Source organism: Macaca fascicularis, chromosome 7 (assembly GCF_037993035.2).
Source record: "Macaca fascicularis isolate 582-1 chromosome 7, T2T-MFA8v1.1".
Classification (NCBI taxonomy): Eukaryota; Metazoa; Chordata; class Mammalia; order Primates; family Cercopithecidae; genus Macaca; species Macaca fascicularis.
Window position 1 is genome coordinate 107,082,372 of NC_088381.1, and position 27,052 is coordinate 107,109,423.

The 27,052-nt window shown below is 39.2% G+C and overlaps 1 protein-coding gene across 15 annotated transcripts in view; it reads left to right on the forward strand.

Moving 5' to 3' along the window:
• Positions 1-27,052, forward strand: part of MIA2 (MIA SH3 domain ER export factor 2) — a 117,753-nt gene that overhangs the window by 5,685 nt on the left and 85,016 nt on the right. For 7 of the 15 annotated variants that reach the window (XR_012415742.1, XR_012415743.1, XR_012415744.1 and 4 more), the window contains exons 3-6: positions 1,083-1,169; positions 7,587-8,817; positions 14,390-14,608; positions 14,713-14,813. Coding sequence is in view for 7 of the 15 variants with exons in the window: in XM_005561141.5 (XP_005561198.3) it covers positions 1,083-1,169; positions 7,587-8,817; positions 14,390-14,608; positions 14,713-14,813 (1,638 nt within the window). In the remaining 8 variants the exon portion in view is untranslated. Of the gene's footprint in view, positions 1-1,082; positions 1,170-7,586; positions 8,818-14,389; positions 14,609-14,712; positions 14,814-25,628; positions 25,769-26,769; positions 26,903-27,052 lie in introns of those variants that run through there. The other 8 variants (XM_015453731.3, XM_005561149.4, XM_045396319.2 and 5 more) reach the window with 2 other exon arrangements.

Consider the following 27,052-nt stretch of genomic DNA (forward strand, 5'->3'; position numbering starts at 1 on the left):
GGGCAGCTTGAACCCAGGAGTTAGAGGTTACAGTGAGCTATGATTGCACTGCTGCACTCCAGGCTGGGCAACAGAGCAAGACTCTGCCTCTATTAAAAAATGAAAACGAAAAAACAATCTATGTCTTGAATTCATTGGAGGCATCCAATGCAGCCGTACAAAAAGTGGCATCTTAGATGTCACAAAAGTCAAAGAAAGCATTCTTTTTTATTTACTATATGTGAACATAATGGTTCCACATAAAAGCAATGTTTAATGTGTGGAGCCAGGGCGAAGTTTTAGGCACATTTACTTTTGTGCATTTGATGTTTAGTTCATGCAGTTAGCTGTTTAAGAAACCACACTGTGGACCCACAGGCTGTCAGTTTCCAAATAGTTACAGCTATGGAGAGCTGGACAAATCACAGTTGAGGTACAAAGGTGCTGGAGTACACGACCAAAAGAAATACGTTCTTTAAAACTTTAACTGGGTTAGGAAATGGGCTGAGGGTGGCTGTGTAAAACATTCACCCTTGGGGGACAATCTGCCTTGCTTGAACTGGGTTAAGAGGATCTCTGTTATTAAGGTAGCCCCAGAAAAGTAGAATGGAACCAAATCCTCCCTGTAGGAATTGTAGACCTTTACTATCTTGATGAATCCATTTGTGGCCCTTCAGAGTTTAAACCGCCTGTCTGATTTTAACATCCTGAAAACACTGAATATGTCACTACTCCATCTAGCTTGGCTACCGCCACCATTGCCTTGCCTTTTGATATCCCAGGTCTACTCATGTAAATCTGCAGTTAACCTGGACAGGAAAGGTTGTTAAAGAACAGAAAAAGGAATAAAATGAGTAAGTGGAACAGGTTTCTTTCTGAAGTTTGAAACAGCGACATTTTACCATTTGGCTCTTTGTTCCTTAAATAAATGCTCTTCTTTTGAATAACAAAATATGATTTTACTCTCTTTTATATGGAAATTGATTGTCAATGTTTGCGATTTGGAGTAGATGAAAGCCAAGGACATGGGACAAAATTAGGTTCAATAATTATTATTGCTTTGATCATTCTTCCTCGATGGTCTTTGTTCTTCATTTTGACAGAAAGGAAAAGAGTTTGGATATTTTCCCAGAGATGCTGTCCAGATTGAAGAGGTGTTCATATCTGAGGAAATTCAAATGTCGACTAAAGTGAGTAAACTCATTCTCAGTTGTTAATTGAATTTAAAATTTCTTGGTTAAAACAGTTTTCCCCAGTATCAGTGCCTATTGGTTATGTACCTTTTATAGTGAATGCATGAAATAGTTGACCTGAGAACTTGCTCTAGGAATAGCTTGAGCTTGAATAAAATTAAGTAAGACAAATTTGGTGACAGTAAAAGATTTTGCTTTCTGAAAAATTAACAGACAGGCAGTAGAGTGTAGTTGTTAAGAGCATGGATTCTGGAGATGGACTGAGTTCAAAGTCTGACTCAACCACTTACAAGCTATGTGGCCTGGTATGCCTCAATTTCCTTATCTGTAAAGTGGAGGTGCTGAGTATAATACAGTGCTACTTCACATATATTGAAGAATAAATGAGTATATGTAAAGTACATAGAAGAGCACTAAGTGCTCAGTAAGTGTTAGATATTATTACTAATGCTATTGTCTTACTAAGATAAAAGTTTATTTTCCACCACACTCGTTAGTCTCATATCTGCACATCCTCTTTTGCTGTTGGAGTTTTTCATGAGCATGATAATGTTGGGCTTCAAGGGAATCAGGAGGTGACTTTTCAATTAATAAACTTGGTTAGCCCATTTAATTCAGATTCTAGCTTAAGCCAATTTACCTTAAATGAGGTCAGTGAGAAGGGAGTCTATCTAGTTAAACAAACTGCCTATTTTCTGGCTCTTTCCCATCACAAACTCTGGGATTAGCTGTCTATTTACTATGTAATAATTGGTCCTGTCAGTTCTATTTATAAAATATATCTGGAGTATATTGTCTTCTCTTCAATTCCATTTTCACTATCGCCCTAATTCAAGGCACCATCATCTCTTGGCTGGAACACAGTGGTACAATCAAACTGTACTATAGCCCAGAATTCCTGGGGCTCAAGCAATCCTCCCGTCTCAGCCTCACCAATGGTTGGGATTACAGGTGTGCCACCACAAGCAGCTTCATCTATTGATTAGAATACTACCATAGCCTTCTAACTATACTCTTTGTCTATACTTTTGCCCTCTTTCAATCCATTCTCCAAACAATAATGAATCTTGTAAAAACAAAAAATCAGATTATGTCATTCCTTTAAAGCCCTTTAGTGGCTTTTCACTGGACCTGGAATAAAACCCAGACTTCTTACCCTGGCTTCACAGTCCCACATGATCTGCTCCTGCCTCCCTTGCTGACCCTGTCTCTGGTGCCATTCTCCCGTCACTCACCACGATCGTGGCCAATCTGGACTTTTGACTGTTCTTAGAACATGCCAAGCTCTTTTGCAGCCCGGGGACCCAAACAGGCTATTTCTTCTGGTTGGAATGCTTTCCCCAAACACTTCACTTGGCTAGTTCTTTCTTATCCTTTAGGCCTGAGATTAAACATCAGTGCCTCCTAGGAAACTTTTGGAAGCAAAGGATATGTTTCAATATCTGGATTGTGGTGATGGTAACACAAGTGTATACATTTGTTCAAATGTGTACGTTCATTATATGCAGTTTATGTATACCAATTATACCTCAATAAAACTGAAATGAAAGTATGTTGAGTTTGAAAATTAAAAATAAAAACCAGTGCCTTGGAGAGGCCTTCCATGATGATTCTAAAGGAATTGTTGCTTCTTAATCACAGTTTTCTATTTATTTTCTTCATAGCACTTATTGCAATTCTTTTTTTCTTTCTTTCTTTCTTTTTTTTTTTTTTTTTTTTTGAGGTGGAGTTTCGCCTCTTATTGCCCAGGCTGGAGTACAATGGCACAATCTCTGCTCACTGCAACCTCCATCTCCTGGGTTCAAGTGATTCTCCTGCCTCAGCCTTCCAAGGAGCTGGGATTACAGGGGCCTGCCACCACGCCTGGCTAATTTTTGTATTTTTAGTAGAGACGGGGGTTTCACCATGTTGGTCAGGCTGGTCTCGAACTCCTGACCTCAAGTGATCCATTCGTCTTGGCCTCCCAAAGTGCTGGAACTACAGGTGTGAGCCACTGCACCCGTCCTCATTTATTGCAATTTACAATTTGTTTTTTCTATTGTTTACTGCAGAATCCCAGCACCTAGCACAGTGCCATGCACAAAGTAAGTGCACAGATGCCCCAAATTCTTATATCAAGTTCCCTGGGAAACAGATATTGAAATGAATCTTTGCATCCAAGAAGTTTGCTGGGTAGTTTGGGAATAGCACCTGTGAAGGAACAAAAGAAAAAGCAGGACTTGGCTGGGCCCGGTGGCTCACGCCTGTAATCCCAGCACTTTGGGAGGCCGAGACAAAGACACAAACAAACAAACAAAAACAACGAAAAAGAAAAAGAAAAAAGAAGCATGACTGGGCAGACAGAGAAGTTGAATTGTGATGTAGTTGCAGTGAAGGTCTCAGTTGATTTCCTAAGGAGCTCTGGACCTGGAATGGCCCTTCAGAGTTGTCTTTAATAGAGAGAGAGGCAAGACGATTGGGCCTTTTATCCCCACATTTCTGGTTGTATCTGGGGTACTGTAACTTTGGGCTGGGATATGCGACTATTTACTAGAGATAGTTACTATTCTAAACGCTTGACTTATTTAATCCTCACAACACCTCGGTAAAATAGGTACTGTCATTATCCCTGGAGGATTCAAGGAGGAAAGTTCTCTCTGAAAGTCAGATGAAAAGTCAGCTTGCAAAAGGAAGATTAATACGTGAAAAGGCATACAAATTTATTTGATCACAATTTTATGTGACACAGGAATCTTCAGAATGGAGAACCAGGCTGGGTGTGGTGGCTCACACCTGTAATCCCAGCACTTTGGGAGGCCAAGGCAGGTGGATCACCTGAGATCAGGAGTTCAAGACCAGCCTGACCAATATGGTAAAACCACATCTCTACTAAGAATACAAAAATTAGCCAGGCGTGGTGGCGTGCGCCTGTTTTCCCAGCTACTTGGGAGGCTGAGACAGGAGAATTGCTTGAACCCGGGAGGCAGAAGTTGCAGTGAGTGGAGATCATGCCACTGCACTCCAGACTGGGCGATAGAGCGAGACTCCATCTCAAAAAAACAAACAAAAAAAAGAATGAACACCCGAAGATACAGAGGAAACTGTCCATTTTTATGCTTAGCTTCAGTAACGTATGGATAGCCATGTAGAGATATGACTGAACAAAAAGGGTGTGATCTAATTCAGTAGACTGAGTGGGGGAACCCAGAAAGGCCTGTCTGTCTAGAATCTCCTTGGCTTTGCTGAGCATGCATTGCATCTTTCTGGTTATAGGGCAGGGCCTTCCCTGGAATGCGGGTCTTATGCCCTACAATCAAACAAGGTAGGTCAGAGAATTTATGAATAGCTTTGCATAGAAAAGAGGAGGAAACATTAGAGTAATAATTTTAGATTATATGGCTGGCTTTGGAGAAAAGGGGTTCTTGTTTCTATGAGCTGCCTTGGGAAAGCGGGATTCTACTTTCTATGACTAGCCTCGGGGGAAAATGAGACTGAGAGGTGGGGAATAGGAGAAGGTCAGAGAAGAATTTTGCTTCTGATGTCTTCATTTTGGGGGTATTTCTGAGCCCCAACATCCCCATCTTACAGATGAAGGAGACTGAGGCATAGAAAGATCATAAAATTCACCCAAGGGCACAGAGGTAGTAGATGGCAGGGTTGGGCATTGAACCCAAAGGGTTTGACTCCAGAGTCTGTTCTTAATCATGGACTAGACTGTAGTGCCAAGCGTATATTATAAAATTGCAATTCTGAAGCTTATTCTTTAAAAAATCTGAACGTTATCCTCATTTCATAATGGTAATATCTAAAGGCAGCACACGTCACTATTTCTAACATTCAGATTAAAAAAAAGTCTTCATCATGTTTCTTCTTAATGATTTGGTTGTTCTGTGAGATGGACAAGTAGATCCTCACTTCCATTGGCTGTATGCAATATCTCAATAAATGAAGCCAAATTGTTTCAGTGCAACTTTTTTTTTTTTTTTTTTTTTTAATAGGATCTAACTCTGTTGCCCAGGCTGGAGTGCAGTGGCACAATTATAGCCCACTGGAGCCTCAACTTCCCAGGCTCAAGTGATCTTCCCACCTCAGCCTCCAGAGTAGCTGGGACTACAGTGCATGCCACTATGCCTGGCTAATTTTTGTATTTTTTTTTTTTTTTGTACAGACAGAGTTTCTCCATGTTGCCCAGGCTGTTTATAAACTCCTGGGCTCAAGGAGTCTGCCTACCTCACCCTCCCCAAACGCTGGGATTACAGGCGTGGGCCACCACACCTAGCTAACTTTTTTTTTTTTTTTTTAAAGACAGGATCTTGCCCTGTTGCTTAGGCTGGAATGAAGTGGTGCAACCATGGCTCACTGCAGCCTTGACCTCCTGGTCTCAAGCACTCCTCCTACCTTGGCCTCCCAAAGTGCTGGGATTACAGGCATGAGCCACCGTGTCCAGCCTTTTGGTGCAACTTTAACCAAGTTTTCACGCTTTAGAGCGGAGGTCCAATCTTTTGGCTTCCCTGGGCCACACTGGAAGAAGAATTGTCTTCTGCCACACATAAAATACCCTAACACTAATATAGCTGATGAGCTAAAAAGAAATATTGCAAAAAAATCCCATAATATTTTTTAAAAGTTTATGAATTTTTGTTGGGCCACATTCAAAGCCATCTTAGGCTGCATGCAGCCTGTAGGCTGCAGGTTGGACAAACTTGCTTTAGAGTCTCTGGTCTGTCTGAGATATAACCATATGCTGTGAAATTCCCCTCTGTCTTAGTCAATGCTGTGCTGCTATAACAGAATAGCAGAGACTGGATAACTTATAAAGAAAATAAATTTATTTCTCACAGTTCTGAAGGCTGAGAAGTCTTCTTGTTGCAACATCTCATACTGGAAGGCAAGATGGGGAAAAACGCTGGTGAGAGAGAGCAAGACAGGTGCTGAACTAGTGGTCCTTTTATAAGGGAACCCACTCCTGTGATAATAAGCCCGCTCACGCAGTAATGGCATTAATCCTACTCATTCTGCCCTTATGGACTGATCACCTCTCACCAGGCCTCACCTGTCAACAATATTGCATTTGGGATTCAGTTTCCAATATATGGTTTTTGGGGACACAGTCAAACCATAGAACCCTACCTCAAATCACTGCAAAGATGCATGTGTTCGGTCAGTGTGTTCTTAGGAGGTGCAAAATTTTGTGGATATGCATGCCTTTTCATGAGATTTTGTTTGCAGAATACACTGAAAGCATTGATTGTCTCTGCTTCTCAAAAATTCCAACTGTTTGAAATAAATTTTATTTATTTATTTTTTTGAGATGGAGTCTCACTCTGTTACCCAAGCTGAAGTGCAGTTGTGAGATCTCGTCTCACTGCAACCTCTGCCTCCCGGGTTCAAGCAATTGTCCTGCCTCCGCCTCCCGAGAAGCTGGGACTACAGGTGACCACCACCATGCCTAGCTAATTTTTGTATTTTTTAGTAGAGATGGAGTTTCGCCATGTTGGCCAGGCTGGTCTTGAACTCCTGAGCTCAGGCAATCCACTCGCCTGAGCCTCCCAAAGTGCTGGGATTACAGGCGTGAGCCACCATGCCTGGCCCCAAAATTTCAACTATTTAATAACAAATAAATCATAATGGGCCTGGTGTGGTGGCTCACATCTGTAATCCCAGTGCTTTGGGAGGCTGAGGTGGGATGATTGCCTGAGGCCACAAGTTCAAGAGCAGCCTGAGCAAAATAGCGAGACTCCATCTTCACAAAAGATTTTTTTAATTAGCTGGGTATAATATCAGCTACTTCGGAGGCTGAGGAGGGAGGTTCACTCGAACCCTGGAGTTCAAGCAAGCTGTGAGCTGTGCTCCACCCTGGACAGCAGAGCAAGACCCTGTCTCTAAAAACAAACAAACAAAGAAACAAAAAGCCATAATGTAAAAGGTTTTTCATTTAGGTTTACATACTTAGCCTCGAAGTGAGTTGTGATATAAATATTTGAGTTTTTGCTCTGCTCTTGAGCTAGTCATGTGTCTTGGGAAAATCACAGTCATCCTTTTTACTTTCTTCTTTTTTCTTTTTTTTTGAGACAGAGTCTCTCTCTGTCCCCCAGGCTGGAGTACAGTGGCACGATCTCAGCTCACTGTAAGCTCCACCTGCTGGGTTCACACCATTCTCCTGCCTCAGCCTCCCAAGTAGCTGGGACTACAGGTGCTTGCCACCACGACTGGCTAATTTTTTGTATTTTTAGTCGAGACGGGGTTTCACCGTGTTAGCCAGGATGGTCTCGATCTCCTGACCTCATGATCCGCCTGCCTCAGCCTCCCAAAGTGCTGGGATTACAGGCGTGAGCCACCAGGCACGGCCCACAGTCATCCATTTTAAATGACTCAGGGAGAAACAAGGAGCTCTAGTACATTCATGTTAATCACATGTATATTTTTTACTTTTAGGAATCTGACTTTCTTTGTCTTCTTGGAGTAAGTTATACATTTGACAATGAAGATAGTGAATTAAACAGTGATTATGGTGAAAATATATATCCTTTTGAAGAAGATAAAGATGAAAAATCTAGTATATATGAAGGTGATTTTCAGCTAGAACCTGGATTTTATGCAATTTACGAAAGTACTTTGTTTGAAGACCAATTTCCAGCATTAGAGGCTCCTGAAGATATCGGAAGTACCAGTGAATCAAAAAACTGGGAAGAAGCAGTTGTTGAAAGTGTGGAACAGGATCATATTCCAGAAGTGCATGTCCCACCATCTTCAGCTGTGCCTGGACTCAAAGAATGGTTTGGATTGAGAGGAGAACAAGCTGAAGAGAAGGCTTTTGAATCAGTTATTGAACCTGTACAAGAAAGCTCATTTCGAAGTAGAAAAATAGCAGTGGAAGATGAGAATGACCTAGAGGAATTAAACAATGGTGAGCCTCAAACAGAACATCAGCAAGAATCTGAATCAGAAATTGATTCAGTGCCAAAGACGCATTCTGAACTAGCATCTGAGTCAGAGCACGTTCCCAAACCTCAACCCACTGGTTGGTTTGGTGGTGGATTTACAAATTATTTAGGTTTTGGAGATGAGGATACAGGGCTTGAATTATTAGCTGAAGAAAGCAATTCACCACTACAAGATTTTCCCAATTCCATATCATCTGATAAAGAAGACACAGTTCCATGTACAGAAATATTAATAGAAAAAAAAGACACAATCACTAATGATAGCTTGAGTCTCGAGCCAAGTTGGTTTGATTTTGGTTTTGCTATGCTAGGCTTTGCATATGCCAAGGAAGACAAAATTATGTTAGATGACAGGAAAAATGAAGAAGATGGTGGGGCAGGTGAACATGAATATCTTCTAACAAATGAATTAGACCCTGAAAAAGAACAAGAAATAGAAATGATACAAATTATGGAAACAGAAGATCAAATAGACAAGAAACCAGTCTTAGAAAAAACAGATGAATCAGATGCCATACCATATTTGAAAAAGTTCTTGTATAATTTTGACAACCCTTGGAACTTCCAGAACACTCCGAAGGAAACGGAATTGCCATTTCCCAAACAGACACTGGATCAAAATAACGTAATTGAAAATGAAGAAACTGAAGAATTTTCCATTGATAATTATCCCACAGATAATACAAAAGTTATGATGTTCGAAAGTTCATACAATCCGTCAGGTTGGTATGAAAATATTTATATTAGAATTTATTTTATTTTTAAACATAATTTATTTTCAAAAGTGCAAATCAGATGAAAAAGTCCAGGAATCTGCCTTTTTAAAAATACTTAGCTCTTTCTTTTTTTTTTTTTTTTTTTTGAGACGGAGTCTCGCTCTGTCGCCCAGGCTGGAGTGCAGTGGCCGGATCTCAGCTCACTGCAAGCTCCGCCTCCCGGGTTCACGCCATTCTCCTGCCTCAGCCTCCCGAGTAGCTGGGACTACAGGCGCCCGCCACCTCGCCCGGCTAGTTTTTTTGTATTTTGTAGTAGAGACGGGGTTTCACCGTGTTAGCCAGGATGGTCTCGATCTCCTGACCTCGTGATCCGCCCGTCTCGGCCTCCCAAAGTGCTGGGATTACAGGCTTGAGCCACCGCGCCCGGCCTTCTTTTTTTTTTTTGAGACAGAGTTTCACTCTTGTTGCCCAGGCTGGAGTGTAATGGCGTGATCTCAGCTCACTACAACCTCCACCTACCAGGTCCTGGTTCAAGCAGTTCTCCTGCCTCAGCCTCCTGAGTAACTGGGATTATAGGCACACACCACCACACCCAGCTAATTTTTGTGTTTTTAGTAGAGACGGGCTTTCACCATGTTGGCCACACTGGTCTTGAACTCCTGACCTCGTGATCCTCCCACCTCAGCCTCCCAAAGTGCTGTGATTACAGGCGTGAGTCACCATGCCCGGCTCAAAATGCTTAGCTCTTTCATCAATTTCTGGTTTACACTGGAATTTAGATCTTAATATTATAAAATAAAATCTCAACAGAAAAACAATGACTGGAGATCTAAAGATGTTCCAGGAAAATCTTAAAGTATTTTAAGTATTTTACAATAAATTTTAATTTTTATCAAAATATTGTATGTAAATAGTTTAAAATTTGAAATAGTGCTAAGGTATTTTTTTTTTTTTTTTGACAATAGCAATGTCTGTTCCCTCCATCTACCTCCACTTCCACTGCTTTCCCAGAGACAATAATTTTCTTTTCTTGTTTTTAAAGCAGTATCTTTTTAGTATTTAAGAGTTTTCTAAATCGAATCTTTATACTGTTCTGCTTTGATTACCCTATTTTAGACAATGTCTATTGACTTTCTATTCTGGTAGGTGTGGGTTTTCTCATTCACATTCACTTTTTAGCAATAACACCTTCCCAATACAACTATATTTGAATGGTTTTCTTAGAAACCTAAGCTAAGAGAAACTTTTTTTTTTTTTTTTTTTGAGACAGGGTCTCATTTTATCATCTAAGCTGGAGTGCAGTGGCATGATCTCAGGTCACCACAGCGTCGACCTCCTGGGCTCATGCAATTCTCTCACCTTTGCCTCCCAAGTAGTTGGGACTATGGGCGCGTGCCACCACGACCGCTAATTTTTGCATATTTGTAGAAGCAGGGTTTCATTATATTGCCCATGCTGGTCTCGAACTCCTGAGCTCAAGCGATCTGCCCTACTCAGCCACCCAAACTGCTAGGATTACAGGTGTGAGCCATTGTGCCCGGCCAACTAAGGGAAACTTTAATTAGTTTTGATTCCTAAATTAGATCTTATTCTAGGTCTGTAGTTTTGCTTTTCCTAAGAAGGACTACGATAACAAGAGTTTTCTTTTGTTTTTGTTCTGAGACAAGGTTTCACCCTGTCACCTACGCTGGAGTGCAGTGGTGTGATCACAGTTCACTGCAGCCTCAACCTCCAGGGCTCAACCTATCCCTTGACTTCAGCCTCCTGAGTAGCTGGGACGACAAGTGTGCACCACTACTAGACCCAGCTAATTTATTTTTATATGTTATGGAGATGGAGTCTCCTTATGTTGTCCAGGCTGGTCCCAACTCCTAGGCTCAAGGGATCCTTCCGCTTCAGCCTCTCAAAGTGCTGGGAATACAGGCATGAGCTACTGTGCCCAGCCTATGATAACAAGGGTTTCTTTTAAGTGTCAATGTAATAAGAAAACTCAAGCAAAAAGAGGGAAAAAGTTTTCAACTTTCTCCCTCAAGTCCCTCAATTCTGAGAGTTCAACAGAGGGCAACAGAAGAGAGCAGACTACAAGATAATACTTTCAGATCTAGATGTCCAGGTATCTAGCAACTCCTATGATTAAAAACATGTGGATTGTTTTTTAAGTAGACAATTTTATAATATGACTTTTTCACATCTCCATCCTTATGACTCTGTGATGGACAGAATATAAATGCAGCAAATATTGACCAATAAATACAAAAACAATTAAACCGTAGAATGACAGAAAACCTTTCACAGGAAGAGGGCAACAAACTCAGAAGGAAACACATTTCCATTAGAACCAGGTGATTTTTTTGAATTTCCAGAACTATATATAATACCTTAGCATTCCCTAAATTGGGAGCTCTCTACTCAACATCCTCAACCAACATATAGATATTTAGATTCTAACCCTTTTCCAAATGAGAAAGGTGCAGGTGTGATGCTTTTTATGACTAAAAAGCTTAGAGACCTTTTTAGGTTGCTAAAGGCTAATTAAAAGGTAAATTCTCTTGTTCTAAACTTGTTAGATCCTAAAGGAATATTTAAGAAAAGGCAGAGCACAGTAATTAGAAGGAAGACAGACTACAACAAAACAATATTAGATACAGAAATCCAGATGATTCCAAAGATTGATATATAAAAATATTTTAGAGCACAATTATAGAAACTCTAGGAATTCAAAAGGATTTCACAAAAAAATCATTTTTGTAAATTTTATTTAGCTGGGAGTGTTGGTGTGCTCCTATAGCCCCAGCTACTTGGAAGGCTGAGGTGGGAGATCGCTTGAGGCTAGATGTTCGAGGCTGGCCTGGACAACACAGTGACACTTTCTCTCTGAAGAAAATATTGGCGGGGTGTGGTGGCTCACGCCTGTAATCCCAGCACGTTGAGAAGCCGAGGCAGGCAGATTACTTGAGGTCAGGAGTTCGAGACCAGCCTAGCCAACATAATGAAACCCCATCTCTACAAAAATACAAAAATTAGCCGGGCATGGTGCTGTGCCCCTGTAATCCCAGCTACTCGGGAGGCTGAGGCATGAGAACCACTTGAACTCGGGAGGCGGAGGTTGCAGTGAGCTGAAATTGCAAAACTGCACTCCAGCCTGGGCAACAGAATGAGACTCAGTCTCATATATATACATATATATACACACACACATACACACACACACACACATATATGAATATTTAAAATTTATCATTTCATATAGAGAAACTGGAAGAATTTCTAAAATTGGTAAATATTTAAATGAGAATAGGATGTTGCTGCAATTTTAACTAGTTTTGAGGAACTTTTATGAAAATATTCAGAAATTCTTTTAAATTTCAGAAAAAAAAAGATGTCATTTATTAACAAAGTGGGTTATTCCAAAACACTACAATATTAAATAAAAGTTGAATGAAAAACAACCTGAGATCATGCAAAAATTTGTTTTTAAAAAAGTATCCTAAAAGAGAGATTTCTATAAAGTCACAGGCCCTATTTTCTGGATATTAGAGAAAGAATTAAACAGCAAATCTTTTCAGATTTCAACAACTCTTTCAGGGAATAACAAATGAAAACTTGCTGTAATTATAGTCATAAACAAGATGAATCACTGATCTTGAATCTATGTTTGTGAAAGGCTCAGACTTGAGATAACAACATTTACAGAAAACTAACAAATTGATTTAGGAATTTACAAAACAGATAAATTAGGGAACAGTTATTTATATTACAATGTGAATAACGATTTTACAAAAGGATTCCAATTGTGCATACTTAAATAATGAGTTTCCCAAGTACAGTTAAATATTAAAAATTATTATTTTATTTGGCTTAAAATTCTGCTAATAAGCAATAATAAAGAAAAGCATATCCATATTTAATGTAAATCTTAAAGCTTAGGTTTAATTGTGTAAATAATACCTAAAAATATAATTAAATATGAAAATAGAATAGGGAATATTCATTTTTCTTATTATATATTTATTTCAAATGCAGTTTAAAACAATATTTTAAAATAATCAATATAGTTATGTATAAATTTGAGTGTATTTATTGAATAATCCTTTTATTCTTATAGCATTAAATGTTATTGTAGATCACTACTTGAGTCCTGTATGTACAATAATCCCTTTGAATTCAGACTCCTGATTTGAATGCTTTTAAGTATTATTATCCACAGGTGCTATTACTAAATTACTGATATGTGTTTGCTCAATTGGGACTTTCCTCTTTTAAACAATGATAAATAAATGACAGTGTCAAAGTGCTATGTTAAGACTCATAAGCTCAAAGAGCAAAATTAGACATTGAACAATTCACCTACTACTCTTTATTATTGTTTTTCAGGACCACACTGATACTTTTTTTTAGACATTACACCTTCTGGTTAACAATTGCATACATAGCAGGAATAAAATCTGAGGGGAATCTATGTGTTGCCTTATTCTTAGTCATAGGCTTATATAGTACAACAGAATTGTTGACAGTTATGTTAGTTTTAGGGTTTTTTTTAAAAGTAATTTTTAGGACAAAAAGGCATGTAGAGAATAGAATTACATATAGCTTTTGTAATTCTTCCTTGGCTGAGGAATAAAGAAAAGGCTATGTAGTAGGCTGAATAAAAGCCCCCTAAAAGATGTCTATATCTTAACCCCCAGACTCTGAGAATATATTACTTTACATGGTGGAAAGGACCTTGCAAATGTGATTAGGGACCTTGAAATGGAGAGATTATCCTCGTGTGTCTAATATAATTACAAGGCTCCTTATAAGAGGAACGTAAGTGTATCAGAGTAAGAGAGACAGAAATTAGAAGATGCTACACTGCTGGCTTTGAAAATGGAGGGTGGGGCCATGTGTCAAGGAATGCAGGAGGCCTCTAGAAAGTAGAAAAAGCAAGGAAATGGATTCTGCCCTAGAGCCTCCTGATGGAATGCAGCCTTGCCAACTTCAACACCTTGGTTTTTTTTTTTTTTTTTTTTTTTTTTTTTTTTTTTTTTTTTTTTGAGACGGAGTCTCGCTCTGTCGCCCAGGCTGGAGTGCAGTGGCACGATATCAGCTCACTGCAAGCTCCACCGCCCGGGTTCACGCCATTCTCCCGCCTCAGCCTCCGAGTAGCTGGGACTACAGGCGCCCGCCACCACGCCCGGCTAGTTTTTTGTATTTTTAGTAGAGACGGGGTTTCATCATGTTAGCCAGGATGGTCTCGATGTCCTGACCTCGTGATCCACCCGCCTCAGCCTCCCAAAGTGCTGGGATTACAGGCTTGAGCCACCGCGCCCGGCCAACACCTTGGTTTTAGAATTTCTGACTTTCAGAACTCTAAGAGGATACATTTGCATTGTTTAAACCACCAAGTTTTGGTAATTTATCTTACTAGCAATAGAAAGGTAACACAGGATACAATTTATGTTTTGGTGTATCCTTTCTTTAACGAAGTATCATAATGACCTACAAAAGTTCAGAAAAAAGACCTGCCTAGAAAACAAAAGGGGAGCCCTCAATAAAGCAAGTATTTGGGAAAAACACATTTCTTTTTATTTATTTGTAGATATGGTCTCTAATATAGAGTTACCTATGAGAATTCACGAAGAAGTACATTTCAAACCCTCATCTTCTAAAGATAGTGATGAAAATTCAAAACCATCAGTAGACACTGAAGGGCCTGCTCTGGTTGAGATAGACAGATCTGTGGAAAATACCCTGCTAAATAATCAGATGGTTTCAACTGATAATTCTTTGTCTTCTCAAAATTATATTTCTCAAAAAGGTAAGAAGCAGGTTATTTATTCTCCAATGCATCAATTAAGGAAGAAATTAGAATCAGAAGTTATATAATATCATGTTAACATATTTTTATTTATAAATCAACAGAAGATGCTTCTGAGTTTCAGATTCTGAAATACTTATTCCAAATTGATGGTTATGATTTCATGAATTCTGCATTTTCATCCATTGTAATTCTTACAGAAAGGGTAAGTTTGCCTTTTAAACCTTTTGCAATAATTTTACCTATTTTGCTAAATATAAGAGTGGCTACAAAATATGTTTGAGTGAATCCTCCCTGTATAATGTTTTTGTAATGTTTCTCTTTCCATGACATCTTACCTGTAAGATTTCTGTTTATATGAATGTTTTGTCAAATGGATATTGATTTTTAAAAACATTTCCCTAAGCTTTGTTGACGTTGACCTTGAGCAGTGTTTGCTTTTTACCTCACCCTCCCCATTTTTCAAATTAGGAAAAATTACGTACGAAATAAGTTAACTCAGGAATAATAGGAACTGGAGCTGGGTATGGTGGCGTGTGTCTGGAGTTACCACTACTTAGGAGGCTCAGGCAGGAAGAGCCTTTGACTGAATATAACAAAGAGAATAAAAGGGAAGAGTGAGCCCAAGGGTTTGAGACCAGTCTGGGCAACGTAGCTAGACCTTATCTCTTAAAAAAAAAAAAAAAAAAAACCCGAAAATGAAAAGCAACTTGTTTGTATTCAATTGAGAGTTGTAACCTCAAAATGGTATAATGTAGGAGTACAAAAGCAACTAAAATATCAAAATTTAACCAAACTGTAACTGAAATTCCAAATTCTATTCACTTTTTCACTTGTAAATTTTACTATTAAATGAGATATTGCAAAAGGACTAGCTGTAGTACTTGGCATATAAGAGGCCTTTTACAAATGTTGCTTTTCTCATCTATTGCTATGATAGAAATAATTGAGGAAGTGCTTTTATCTTCTTATTTATATTCTAAGCTAAAATTAATAGTGGTTGTCTTCAAGGAGCTCACTGTAGTTGGAGGACACAGATAAAAAGTAATAATTTTAATATAGTGCTGTAATAGTCACAGGGTGCTAGTGATATGCAGGAGTAGCTGCCTAGTAGATTGATTGGGAGGGTTAGGTAGAGAGGGTGAGGAGAAGGAGGCTGGGAGAGTGTCCCAGAGAAGATCATATTTGAGCTGATTTTGAAGGAAGAGTAGGAGTTAGCCAGACAAAGAAAGGATAGGAATTCTAGGTTGAGAAGAGCACTTTTAAAGTAGTGAAGTGGGAGGGAATACAGCACTTTTGGAGTACAATAAGCAATTGAGTTTGAACATAGATTGAAGTTGAAGAAGTACAGAGAGGTCAAATAATAGGGAGTTCAACTCTATCTTATAGATGATGGGGCACTATTGAATTTTAAGCAGGGAGCAAAATGAAAAAGTTTTATTTATAAAGTCTGTCAATGCTGTCAAATAAAGATTAAAGGGGTAAGGACCAGAGGCACGGAGTTCAGTCAAGAAGCTGTTGTGTTAGTTCTGAAAATGAGGAAAAGGCGAAAATCTAAATCAGCGTTTACTAACTCAAATGAAATGAGTGAAGTGTGGGTAAAGGTAGGTGAGAACTGTAGCCAACTAGAGATTGTATGCCCTGTCTAAAGGATAAAGGTCCTACTTACCTTCAGCCTCATTTCCCCAGATACTCTGATTTTCAAGAAAAGCTGGAAATCTGGATTTTTGTGTGTGAAATCTCGCAGTTTTTAATACTGGCAAATATTCAGAGTAAAATAAAACACAATGCAGGTCAGAAAAAACATTCTGTGAGTGGGATTTGGCCCACTGGTCACATTTTTTAGCCTCTGGCCTAACATCGATGGTTGTAGTCGAAATGATTGGAAGGACAAATTGGATAGATCTTTTGTAGACAGAATCATTGGATTTAATGACTGACTGAATGCAGCATGGAGAATTACAAGGAAAAGTGAGGATACCAGGTTTCAAGCTCGGGGACCCGATAACTTATGAGGTTTCTAGCTTGGGGGACCCGTTAGATGGTGGTGCCACTGAGTCTTAGTGAAAACTGGGCTTAATAACATACATCATTTTGCTTTGGGAGGCCTCTTCCTCACTTAATTTTTTTTTTTTGCTTGGTTCAAGAGAGTTGACATTACGTGATAAATAAGTCCAGAGAAATCATTAATTTATTCTGTATGATTTGGTGTTGAAGATGTTGATTATAAAACGTTAGTTAGGCCGGGCATGGTGGCTCCACTTTGGGAGGCCAAAGTGGGCCGATCACTTGAGGTCAGGAGTTCAAGGCCAACCTGGCCAACATGGTGAAAACTCGTCTCTACAAAAAATACAAAAGTTAGCTGGGGGTGGTGGCGCGTGTCTATAATCCCAGCGACTTGGAAGGCTGAGACACGAGAATTGCTTGAACCTGGGAAGCAGAGGTTGCAGTGAGCCAAGATCGTGCCACTGCACTCCAGCCTGGGCCATAGAGTGAGACTCTGTCTCAAACAAACAAACAAACAAAACAAAACCAGAAAAAGTTAGTTAGAAATCTGTCCCAGGTTAGGAGAAAAAAAAAACTAATAATAATGATAATTACAAAATAGTCCATAATAAAACTTTCAACTCCCCATGGAATTAATTCTATTTTTTGGTATGTCTTGCTGACATAACCCTCCCCTTTTAACCTCCTCCTCCACCAATTATATGAAGTTAAATAATTGAACAGATAATTTGCTAATCAATACATGATATTCACTTCTCTATAAAGTGCTTGTTTAATAAAGTCTATACTAAATATGCTTTGTTTTGGACTCAGTAAACATAGTTAAATACATTTTACTTGGATCTTTTTGGATGAAATTATTTAGACATGAAAATATTGAATTTACATTTATGTTAATTATCTTGTGATCTTGGAAAGTCACTTATTGTCTGGGAAGGAGTCCCACTTTGAAAACTCCAGTATCAGAGCTGAGATGAGATCACAGGCTGCTGGTCAAAACTGGCTTTGTATTGTCTAAGAAAATTATGAATGAGTTGTCAGCATTTAAAAGGTGAGCTCATATTAAAATCTGAATTTCTGGGTTCTCTTGAAAAAGAAGACTGTGATATATAGCTGTCAATTTTTCTTGAGCAAAAAGAAACTCAAGTTGGTTAGTGCTTGCTTACATAGACATGGACTCTCCATTTTCCTACATTTATGTCAACTGCTTGGTCTCTACAGGGTTTTAAGTTCATAATCTTCAGACTAAATATTCTGAGAGTTCCTGCTAGATCTAGGATTCTAACTATCTGAATGTATCTATGAAGCACCCATAATATAGATTTGAATAGCTGTAGTAAATGGAAAATTTGAGCAATTTTCCAGTTACATTTAGGTGAAAGGTTTCCTTGTCTTCTTGTCTAAATACTTCAGGTAATTCTTCCAATTCAATGGTAGTTTCAGGTAGATTTTGTGCAGAACATACTTTCTTTGTAATGTTCAAGTACTAGGGATCAACACTACATTTTTCTTTTGAAAATTAAAATGATATTTCTTAAATGATTCCATCACGTCAAAAGCAATGGGAAATTAAATGAGGCAGTTTTTTAAAAATATAACAAAAAAATTATGAGAAAGCAAAAGGTTTTGGAAAAAAATGATTTTTAAGTTTAAAGATTCCAAAAATGTGAAGAAATTGGAATCAGCACTACTGAAAACTGAATAAGTGTTTTGAAAGTTCAAATATAGAAACTATCTAAAAAAGAAAAACATAAATAGAAATTATGAGTAAAAAGAGAAAATATATAATAAGCCAGGAGACTTATGCCAAGAATAGAATTTCCAGAAAGAGAGAAGGCAAATGAAGAGAAGGAAGCAATAATTCAAGAAATTTTAGAAAGAAAACTTATCTGAGCTTTAAAAGTAATCAAGTTGGTTTTGAGTGAGATTCTTAATCCTGAGTTCTAATTCGATTGCACTGTGATCTGAGAGACTGTTATGATTTCCATTCTTTTGCAGTTGTTGAGGAGTGTTTCACTTCCAATTATGTGGTCGATTTTAGAATAAGTGCTGTGTGTCATTGAGAAAAATGTATATTCTGTTGATTTGGGGTGGAGAGTTCTGTAGATGTCTATTAGGTCTGCTTGGTACAGAGCTGAGTTCAAGTCCTGAATATCCTTGTTAATTTTCTGTCTTGTTGATCTGTCTTAATATTGACAGTGGGGTGTCAAAGTCTCCCAATATTATTGTGTGGGAGTCTAAGTCTCTTTGTAGGTCTCTAAGAACTTGCTTTATGAATCTGAGTGGGTGCATATATATTTAGGATAGTTAGCTCTTTATGTAATGCCCTTCTTTGTCTTTTTTGATCTTTGTTGGTTTCAAGTCTGTTTTATCAGAGACTAGGATTGCAACTCCTGCTTTTTTTTGCTTTCCATTTGCTTGGTAAGTCTTCCTCCATCCCTTTATTTTGAGCCTATGTGTGTCTTTGCACGTGAGATGGGTCTCCTGAATACAGCACACCAACAGGTCTTGACTCTTTATCCAATTTGCCATTCTGTGTCTTTTAATTGGGGCATTTAGCCCATTTACATTTAAGGTTAATATTGTTATGTGTGAATCTGATCCTGTTGTCATGATGCTGGCTGGTTATTTTGCCCATTAGTTGATGCAGTTTCTTCATCATGTCGATGGTCTTTACATTTTGGTGTGTTTTTGCAGTGGCTGGTACTGGTTTTTCCTTTCCATATTCAGTGCTTCCTTCAGGAGCCCTTGTAAGGCAGGCCTGGTGGTGCCAAAATCCCTCAGCACTTGCTTGTCTGTAAAGGATTTTATTGTTCTTCACTTAGGAAGCTTAGTTTGGCTGGATATGAAATTCTGGGTTGAAAATTCTTTTCTTTAAGAATGTTGAATATTGGTCCCCACTCTGTTCTGGCTTGTAGGGTTTCTGCAGAGAGATCTGCTGTTAGTTTGATGGGCTTCCCTTTGTAGGTAACCTGACCTTTCTCTCTGGCTGTCCTTAACATAGTTTTCCTTCATTTCAACCTTGGTGAATCTGATGATTATGTGTCTTGGGGTTGCTCTTCTTGAGGAATATCTTAGTGGTGTTCTCTGCATTTCTTGAATTTGAATGTTGGCCTATCTTGCTAGGTTGGGGAAGTTCTCCTGGATAATATCTGGAAGTGTGTTTTCCAACTTGGTTCCATTCTCCCCATCACTTTCAGGTACACCAATCAATCATAGATTTGGTCTTTTCACCTAATCCCATATTTCTTGGAGGCATTGTTCGTTCCTTTTCATTCTTTTTTCTTTAATCTTGTCTTCACACCTTATTTTAATAAGTTAATCTTCAGTCTCTGATACCCTTTCTTCCTCTTGATTGATTTAGCTATTGATATTTGTGTATGCTTCACGAAGTTCTTATGCTGTGTTTTTCAGCTCCATCAGGTCATTTATTCCTCTCTAAAATAGTTATTCTACTTAGCAGTTCCTGTAACCTTTTATCAAGGTTCTTAGCTTCATCGCATTGGGTTAGAACATGCTCCTTTAGCTCAGAGGAGTTTGTTATTACCCACCTTCCGAAGCCTACTTCTGTCAATTCATCAATCTCATTCTCTGTCCAGTTTTGTGCCCTTGTGGGAGAGGAGTTGCAATCATTTGGAGAAGAGGCATTCTGGTTTTTGGAATTTTCAGTGTTTTTGTGCCAGTTTTTCCTTTTCTTCATGGATTTATCTACTTCTGATCTTTGAGGCTGGTGACCTTTGGATGGGGTTTTTGTGTGGGGGTCCTTTATGTTGATGTTGATGTTGTTGCTTTGTTTGTTAGTTTTCCTTCTAACAGTCAGGCCCCTCTTCTGCTGGTCTGCTGCAGTTTGCTGGAGGTCCACTCCAGACCCTGTTCATCTGGGTATCACCAGTGGAGGCTGCACAACAGCAAAGATTGTTGTCTGCTCCTTCCTTACATCAAGGGGTACTGGCCTGATGCCTGCCAGATATCTCCTGTATGAGGTGTCTGCTGACCCCTGTTGGGAGGTCTCTCCCAGTCAGGAGGCGTGGGGGTCAGAAACTTACTTGAGGAGGCAGTCTACCCCTTAGCAGAGCTGGTGTGCCGTGCTGGTAGAATCCCTCTTGTTATGATCAGCTGCACTCTTCAGAGCTGGCAGGCAGGAATGATTAAATTCGCAGAAGCTCTGCCCACAGCCGCCCCTTCCCCCAGGTGCTCTGTCCCAGGGAGATGGGGGTTTTGTCTGTAAGCCCCTGACTGGGGCTCTGCCTTTTCTTCAGAGATGCCCTGACGAGTGAGGAGGAAACTAGAGAAGCAGTTCTGCCCAGTCCAGACCAAACTCATTGTTCAGTTTCCTGAACCTGGCCAAGGAGGCAGATTTTGGAGAGCTACTAGTATACTGACTCTCCTGGTTCAACAATGGAAAGAGAAGAAGAGTATCTCTTTCAAATCTCCACAAGGAGCCTTGGCAAGAGTAATTTGAAAATTTAATGGATGTCTTTTGAAAATTTACTTCCTGTTAGCACTTTTCTTTTCTCTCTCTCTCTCTCTCTCTCTCTCTCTTTTTTTCCTATCTTTTGAGACAGGGTCTTGCTCTGTCACCCAAGGTGGAGTGCAGTGGCCCTATCACAGCTCACTGCAGCCTCAGCCTGCTGGGCTGAAGCAGTCCTCCCACCTCAGGCACCCGAGTAGCTGGGATAACAGGCATGTGCCACCATGCCTGGCTAGTTTTTCTTTTAAATTATTATTATACTTTAAATTCTAGGGTACATGTGCACAAAATGCAGGTTTGTTACATATGTATACATGTGCCATGTTGGTATGCTGCACCCATTAACTTGTCATTTACATTAGGTATTTCTCCTAATGTTATCCTTCCCCCATTCCCCCACCGCAGGACAAGCACTGGTGTGTGATGTTTCCCACCCTGTGTCTAAGTGCTCTCATTGTTCAGTTTCCACCTATGAGTGAGAACATGCAGTGTTTGGTTTTCTGTCCTTGTGATAGTTTGCTCAGAATGATGGTTTCCAGCTTCATCCATGTCCCTGCAAACGACATGAACTCATCCTTTTTTATGGTTGCATAGTATTCCATGGTTTATATGCGCCACACTTTCTTAATCCAGTCTATCACTGATGGACATTTGCGTTGGTTCCAAGTCTTTGCTATTGTGAATAGTGCCACAATAAACACATGTGTGCATGTGTCTTTATAGTAGCATGATTTACAATTCTTTGGGTATATACCCAGTAATGGGATCGCTGGGTCAAATGGTATTTCTAGTTTTAGATCCTTGAGGAATCGCCACACTGTCTTCCACAATGGTTGAACTAGTTTACAGTCCCACCAACAGTGTAAATGCATTCTTATTTCTCCACATCCTCTCCAGCACCTGTTGTTTCCTGACTTTTTAATGATCGCCATTCTAACTGGTGTGAGATGGTATCTCATTGTGGTTTTGATTTGCATTTCTCTGATGACCAGTGATGATGAGCATTTTTTCATGTGTCTGTTGGCTGCATAAATGTCTTCTTTTGAAAAGTGTCTGTTCATATACTTTGCCCACTTTTTGATGGGGTTGTTTGATTTTTTTCTTGTAAATTTTATTAACTTCTTTGCAGATTCTGGAAATTAGCCCTTTGTCAGATGGGTAGATTGCAAAAATTTTCTCTCATTCTATAGGTTGCCTGTTCACTCTGATGGTAGTTTCTTTTGCTATGCAGAAGCTCTTTAGTTTAATTAGATCCCATTTGTCAATTTTGGCTTTTGTTGCCATTGCTTTTGGTGTTTTAGACATGAAGTCCTTGCCCATATCTATGTCCTGAATGGTATTGCCTAGGTTTTCTTCTAGAGTTTTTATGGTTTCAGGTCTATCATTTAAGTCTTTAATCCATCTTGAATTAATTTTTGTATAAGATATAAGGAAGGGATCCAGTTTCAGCTTTCTAGATATGACTAGCCAGTTTCCCCAGCACCATTTATTAAATAGGGGATTCTTTCTCCATTTCTTGTTTTTGTCAGGATTGTCAAAGATCAGATGGTCATAGAAGTGTGCTGTTATTTCTGAGCCTCTGTTCCGTACCAGTGGTCTGTATCTCTGTTTTGGTACTAGTACCATGCTGTTTTGGTTACTGTAGCTTTGTAGTATAGTTTGAAGTCAGGTAGCTTGATGCCTCCAGCTTTGTTCTTTTGGCTTAGGATTGCCTTGGCAATGTGGGCTCTTTTTTGGTTCCATATAAACTTTAAAGTAGTTTTTTCCAATTCTGTGAAGAAAGTCATTGGTAGCTTGATGGGGATGGCATTGAATCTATAAATTACCTTGGGCAGTACGGCCATTTTCATGATATTGATTCTGCTTATCCATGAGCATGGAATGTTTTTCCATTTGTTTGTGTCCTCTTTTATTTCAATGAGCAGTGGTTTGTAGTTCCTCTTGAAGAGGTCCTTCACATCTCTTGTAAATTGGAATCCTAGGTATTTTATTCACTTTGTAGCAATTGTGAAAGGGAGTTCACTCATGATTTGGCTCTTTGTCTGTTATTGGTGTGTAAGAATGCTTGTGATTTTTGCACATTGATTTTGTATCCTGAGACTTTGCTTAAGTTGTTTATGAGCTTAAGGAGGTTTTGGGCTGAGACGATGGGGTTTTCTAAATATACTATCATGTCATCTGCAAACAGGGACAATTTGACTCCCTCTTTTCCTAATTGAATACCCTTTATTTCTTTCTCTTGCCTGACTGCCCTGGCCAGAACTTCCAACACTATGTTGCATAGGAGTGGTGAGAAAGGGCATCCCTGTCTTGTGCCACTTTTCAGAGGGAATGCTTCCAGTTTGTGCCCATTCAGTATGATACTGGCTGTGGGTTTGTCATAAATAGCTCTTATTATTTTAAGATACATTCCACCAATACCTCGTTTATTGAAAGTTTTTAGCATGAAGGACTGTTGAATTTTGTTGAAGGCTTTTTCTGCATCTATTGAGATAATCATGTGGTTTTTGTCTTTGGTTCTGTTTATGTGATGGATTATGTTTATTGATTTGCGTATGTTGAACCAGCCTTGCATCCCAGGGATGAAGCCAACTTGATCTTGGTGGATTTTTTTTTTCCTATTTTTTTGTAGAGGCGAGATCTCACTATGTTGCCCAGGCCAGTCTGGAGCTCCTGAGCTCAAGGGAATCCTTCTGCCTTAGCCTCCCAGAGTGCTAGGATTACAGGCTTGAACCATCATGCCTAGCATCTTTCTTTTCTTTTTTTTCTTTCCCTTTCCTTCCCTTTTCTTTTTTCTTTTCCTTTTCCCTCCCTCCCTCCCTCCCTCCCTCCCTCCCTCCTTCCTTCCTTCTTTCCTTCCTTCTTCTCTTTCTTTTCTTTTTTATTTTCTTTCTTTTCTTTTCCTTTCTTTTCTTTTTTCTGAGACAGAGTTTCACTCAGTCACCCCTGCTGGAGTGCAGTGGAGTGATCTCAGCTCACTGCAACCTCTGCCTCCTGGGTTCAAATGATTTTCCTGCCTTAGCCTCCCGAGTAGCTGGGATTACAGGTGCACACCACCACGCCCGGCTAATTTTTTGTATTTTTTAGTAGAGACGGGGTTTCACCATCTTGGCCAGGCTGGTCTCGAACTCCTGATCTTGAGTGATCCACCCGCCTTGGCCTCCCAAAGTGCTGGGATTACAGGCGTGAGCCAACTGCGCCCGGCCCTTTCTTTCTTTCTTACTTCCATTTTTATTTTGGATTCAAGGGGTACATGTGTAGGTTTGTTACAAGGGTAGATTTTGTGGTGCTGAAATTTGGGCTATTGATTCTGTCATCCAGATAGTGAACATAGTATTCAGTGGGAAGTTTTTCAGTCCTTGATCCCTTCCCTCCCTCATTTTTAAGTCCCTAGTGTTTATTTTTCTCATCTTTATGTCTGTATGTACCCAAGATTTAGCTGCCACTTATAAGTGAGAACATGTGATATTTGGTTTTCAATTTCTGCATTAATTCACTTAGGATAATGGCCGCCATCTGCGTCCATGTTGCTGCAAAGAACATGATTTCATTTTTTATGGCTGCATAATATTCCATAGTGTATATGTATCACATTTTCTTTATCCAATCCACCGTTGATGGGCACCTAGGTTGAGTTCATGTCTTTGCTATTGTGAATAGTGCTGCGATGAACATAAGAGTGCATGTGTCTTTTGTTAGAACAATTTACTCTCTTTGGGTATATACCAAGTAATGACATTGCTGGGTCGAATGGTAGTTCTATTTTTAACACTACTTTTTTTCTATTTTACAATTGAGGAGCCTTTTTGAGTTCTAACATTTATATATTCTTAAGTAGAATGCTTCATTTATTCACAGAATATACAATGGAAATTACCCAGCTATTGTTCAACAGGTAGTTCCTGATTCAATATGTTCTGAGAACAACTCTTACATCACTAGTACAGAGATTAAAGATGTGGCTCCACAATTTTGATTTTCTTCCAAAAGACTAGATCTTAAAGTCTGTGACACTGCCTATTTAATTAAAAGGGAGTAACTAGTACTTACAGCTTTGCAATGGGACCCTTCATAAGGGATGTCGGTGTCTAGGTTGTGAACAAAGTTTACTGGTTAGCATGTTTCTGATGTTCTTGGATGTTTTCTAGTACCTGTCACAAACACTAACAGCATTTGTTCTAACATCTGCTTTAAAACAGGCACTATATAAGACCAAAAAAATCGCATGTCTACTTATGGAGGACAGTCTTTGAATATCTTTTAAATGATAGAGATCATGTACTCTATATGAATAGGCTATAGAATAAAACATTTTAGTTTTCATCAGTTTTCAAATTCAGGATTTTTCTTTTCAATTATAGATTGTAAGAGGGTAGTAATATGTACGACATTTAAAAAAATATATAGGTGCGTATATATGTGTGTGAGTATATATATACTTAATAAGGAGTGAGGTCCATGAAATTGGGTTATGGGTTGGTAGTCACAACTCCACCTGTAGCACCCCTTCACCACACAAATGTCAAAACAGGATCACAGTGTAGAAACAGAAGAGTGCAGGATATATTAGAATCTGAAATCTTTCTCAAGGATACGAGGTGCCTGGTAGAACTTTATTTACGTGTTGGGAAATTTTAACATGAGCTTTTTAAGAAATGGAATTGAAAAATCCAGAGGAAGAGGTGAGTTTGTAACAATTAAGCATACTGAAAAAAATTAGGTTTGGAATTTTGCAGTAAGTTTGTTAAGCTTTACTGTGTTTTTGCTATGGGGAACACTTGGATTTTTCTTTTTTTTTCATTTTATCCTCTGTCCTTACTATTTTTAATATTTGGAATGGTAATTACTGAAAATTGGAGAGGGGCATAGAGTGACTTAGGGAGGGCAAAGGGAGGTTTTGTTTTGTTTTTTATTTTTTGCAAGTTCTAAAACCTGAAAATGATTCTGGAGTCTCCTGAAAATGTTCAGACACATTGAAGAATTTTTATCGAGTAATACAATATTCTAATTGAGGCATACACATTGTTCCAGGAGACTGTTAAATTCTAAAGATAAAAGTTTGATTATGCTTCTGTTTTGACTTCAATAAACTATTCACATAATGTAATTTTAATATACACTAATACGTATGAAAGTTGTGTATGCTCTCCAAGGTTTAAGGTATAAACCTGGGAGAATTACTAAGGTAATGGAGAATTACTAAGCAATTTCAGCTACTCTGTTATTAGCATTTCCTGAAACTCCGCAGGCTGATGTGGCAAAGGAGAAATAGCAATCTGAGTTGTGAAAAGCTAGGCCGCATTTTGGTCCTGAAAAATCGCTTGCTGTGAACTTGGGCCAGTTTTTGATTTTTTAAATGGCATAACAATTCGTTGCTACAAGAGGTTACATCAGGAAAATTTCCTAAGGATTTAAGATTTTGTTCATCTGTTGAGTTCTTTTGGGTCATTTATTTAGGAGGAGGTATCTGCTCCTTTTTGAGTTGCTTCACGAAAGACTTGAGTGAGAAGGCAGAATATAATAAGAATGATTATGCTGGTAAGGAAGACATATATATGAGATGGGTTATCCTTTACACCTACGTCAGCTAAAACCGTCTCCTACGAACAAATCCAGCACTTGGCACTTTATTCGACGGTCCTAAAAATAGGGTCCTAAATTTAGAAGGCAAGGTGCTACTTTTAGTTCCTCTTCTCGGAGGAAAACAGCCGCGCCGAGCCAGGCCAAGGTCCACGGGGATTTGATTTAGCATTTGGGTAACTGGGTGCTAATGGAATTGAAAACAGCTGGGCCTAGCAAATGCACAGGTGACTCAGGTAAGCGAGGAAACCCGATCGAGGTTCTCTTGCGTGGGACAGGTTAAACTCGGACTAGACCACAGCTGAGCCGGGACGCCTTCCTGTCCAAAGTCCAAGGTCCGGACTTGGTTGGCAGGGCGCACCGGCACCGACGCGTGCCCAGCAGGC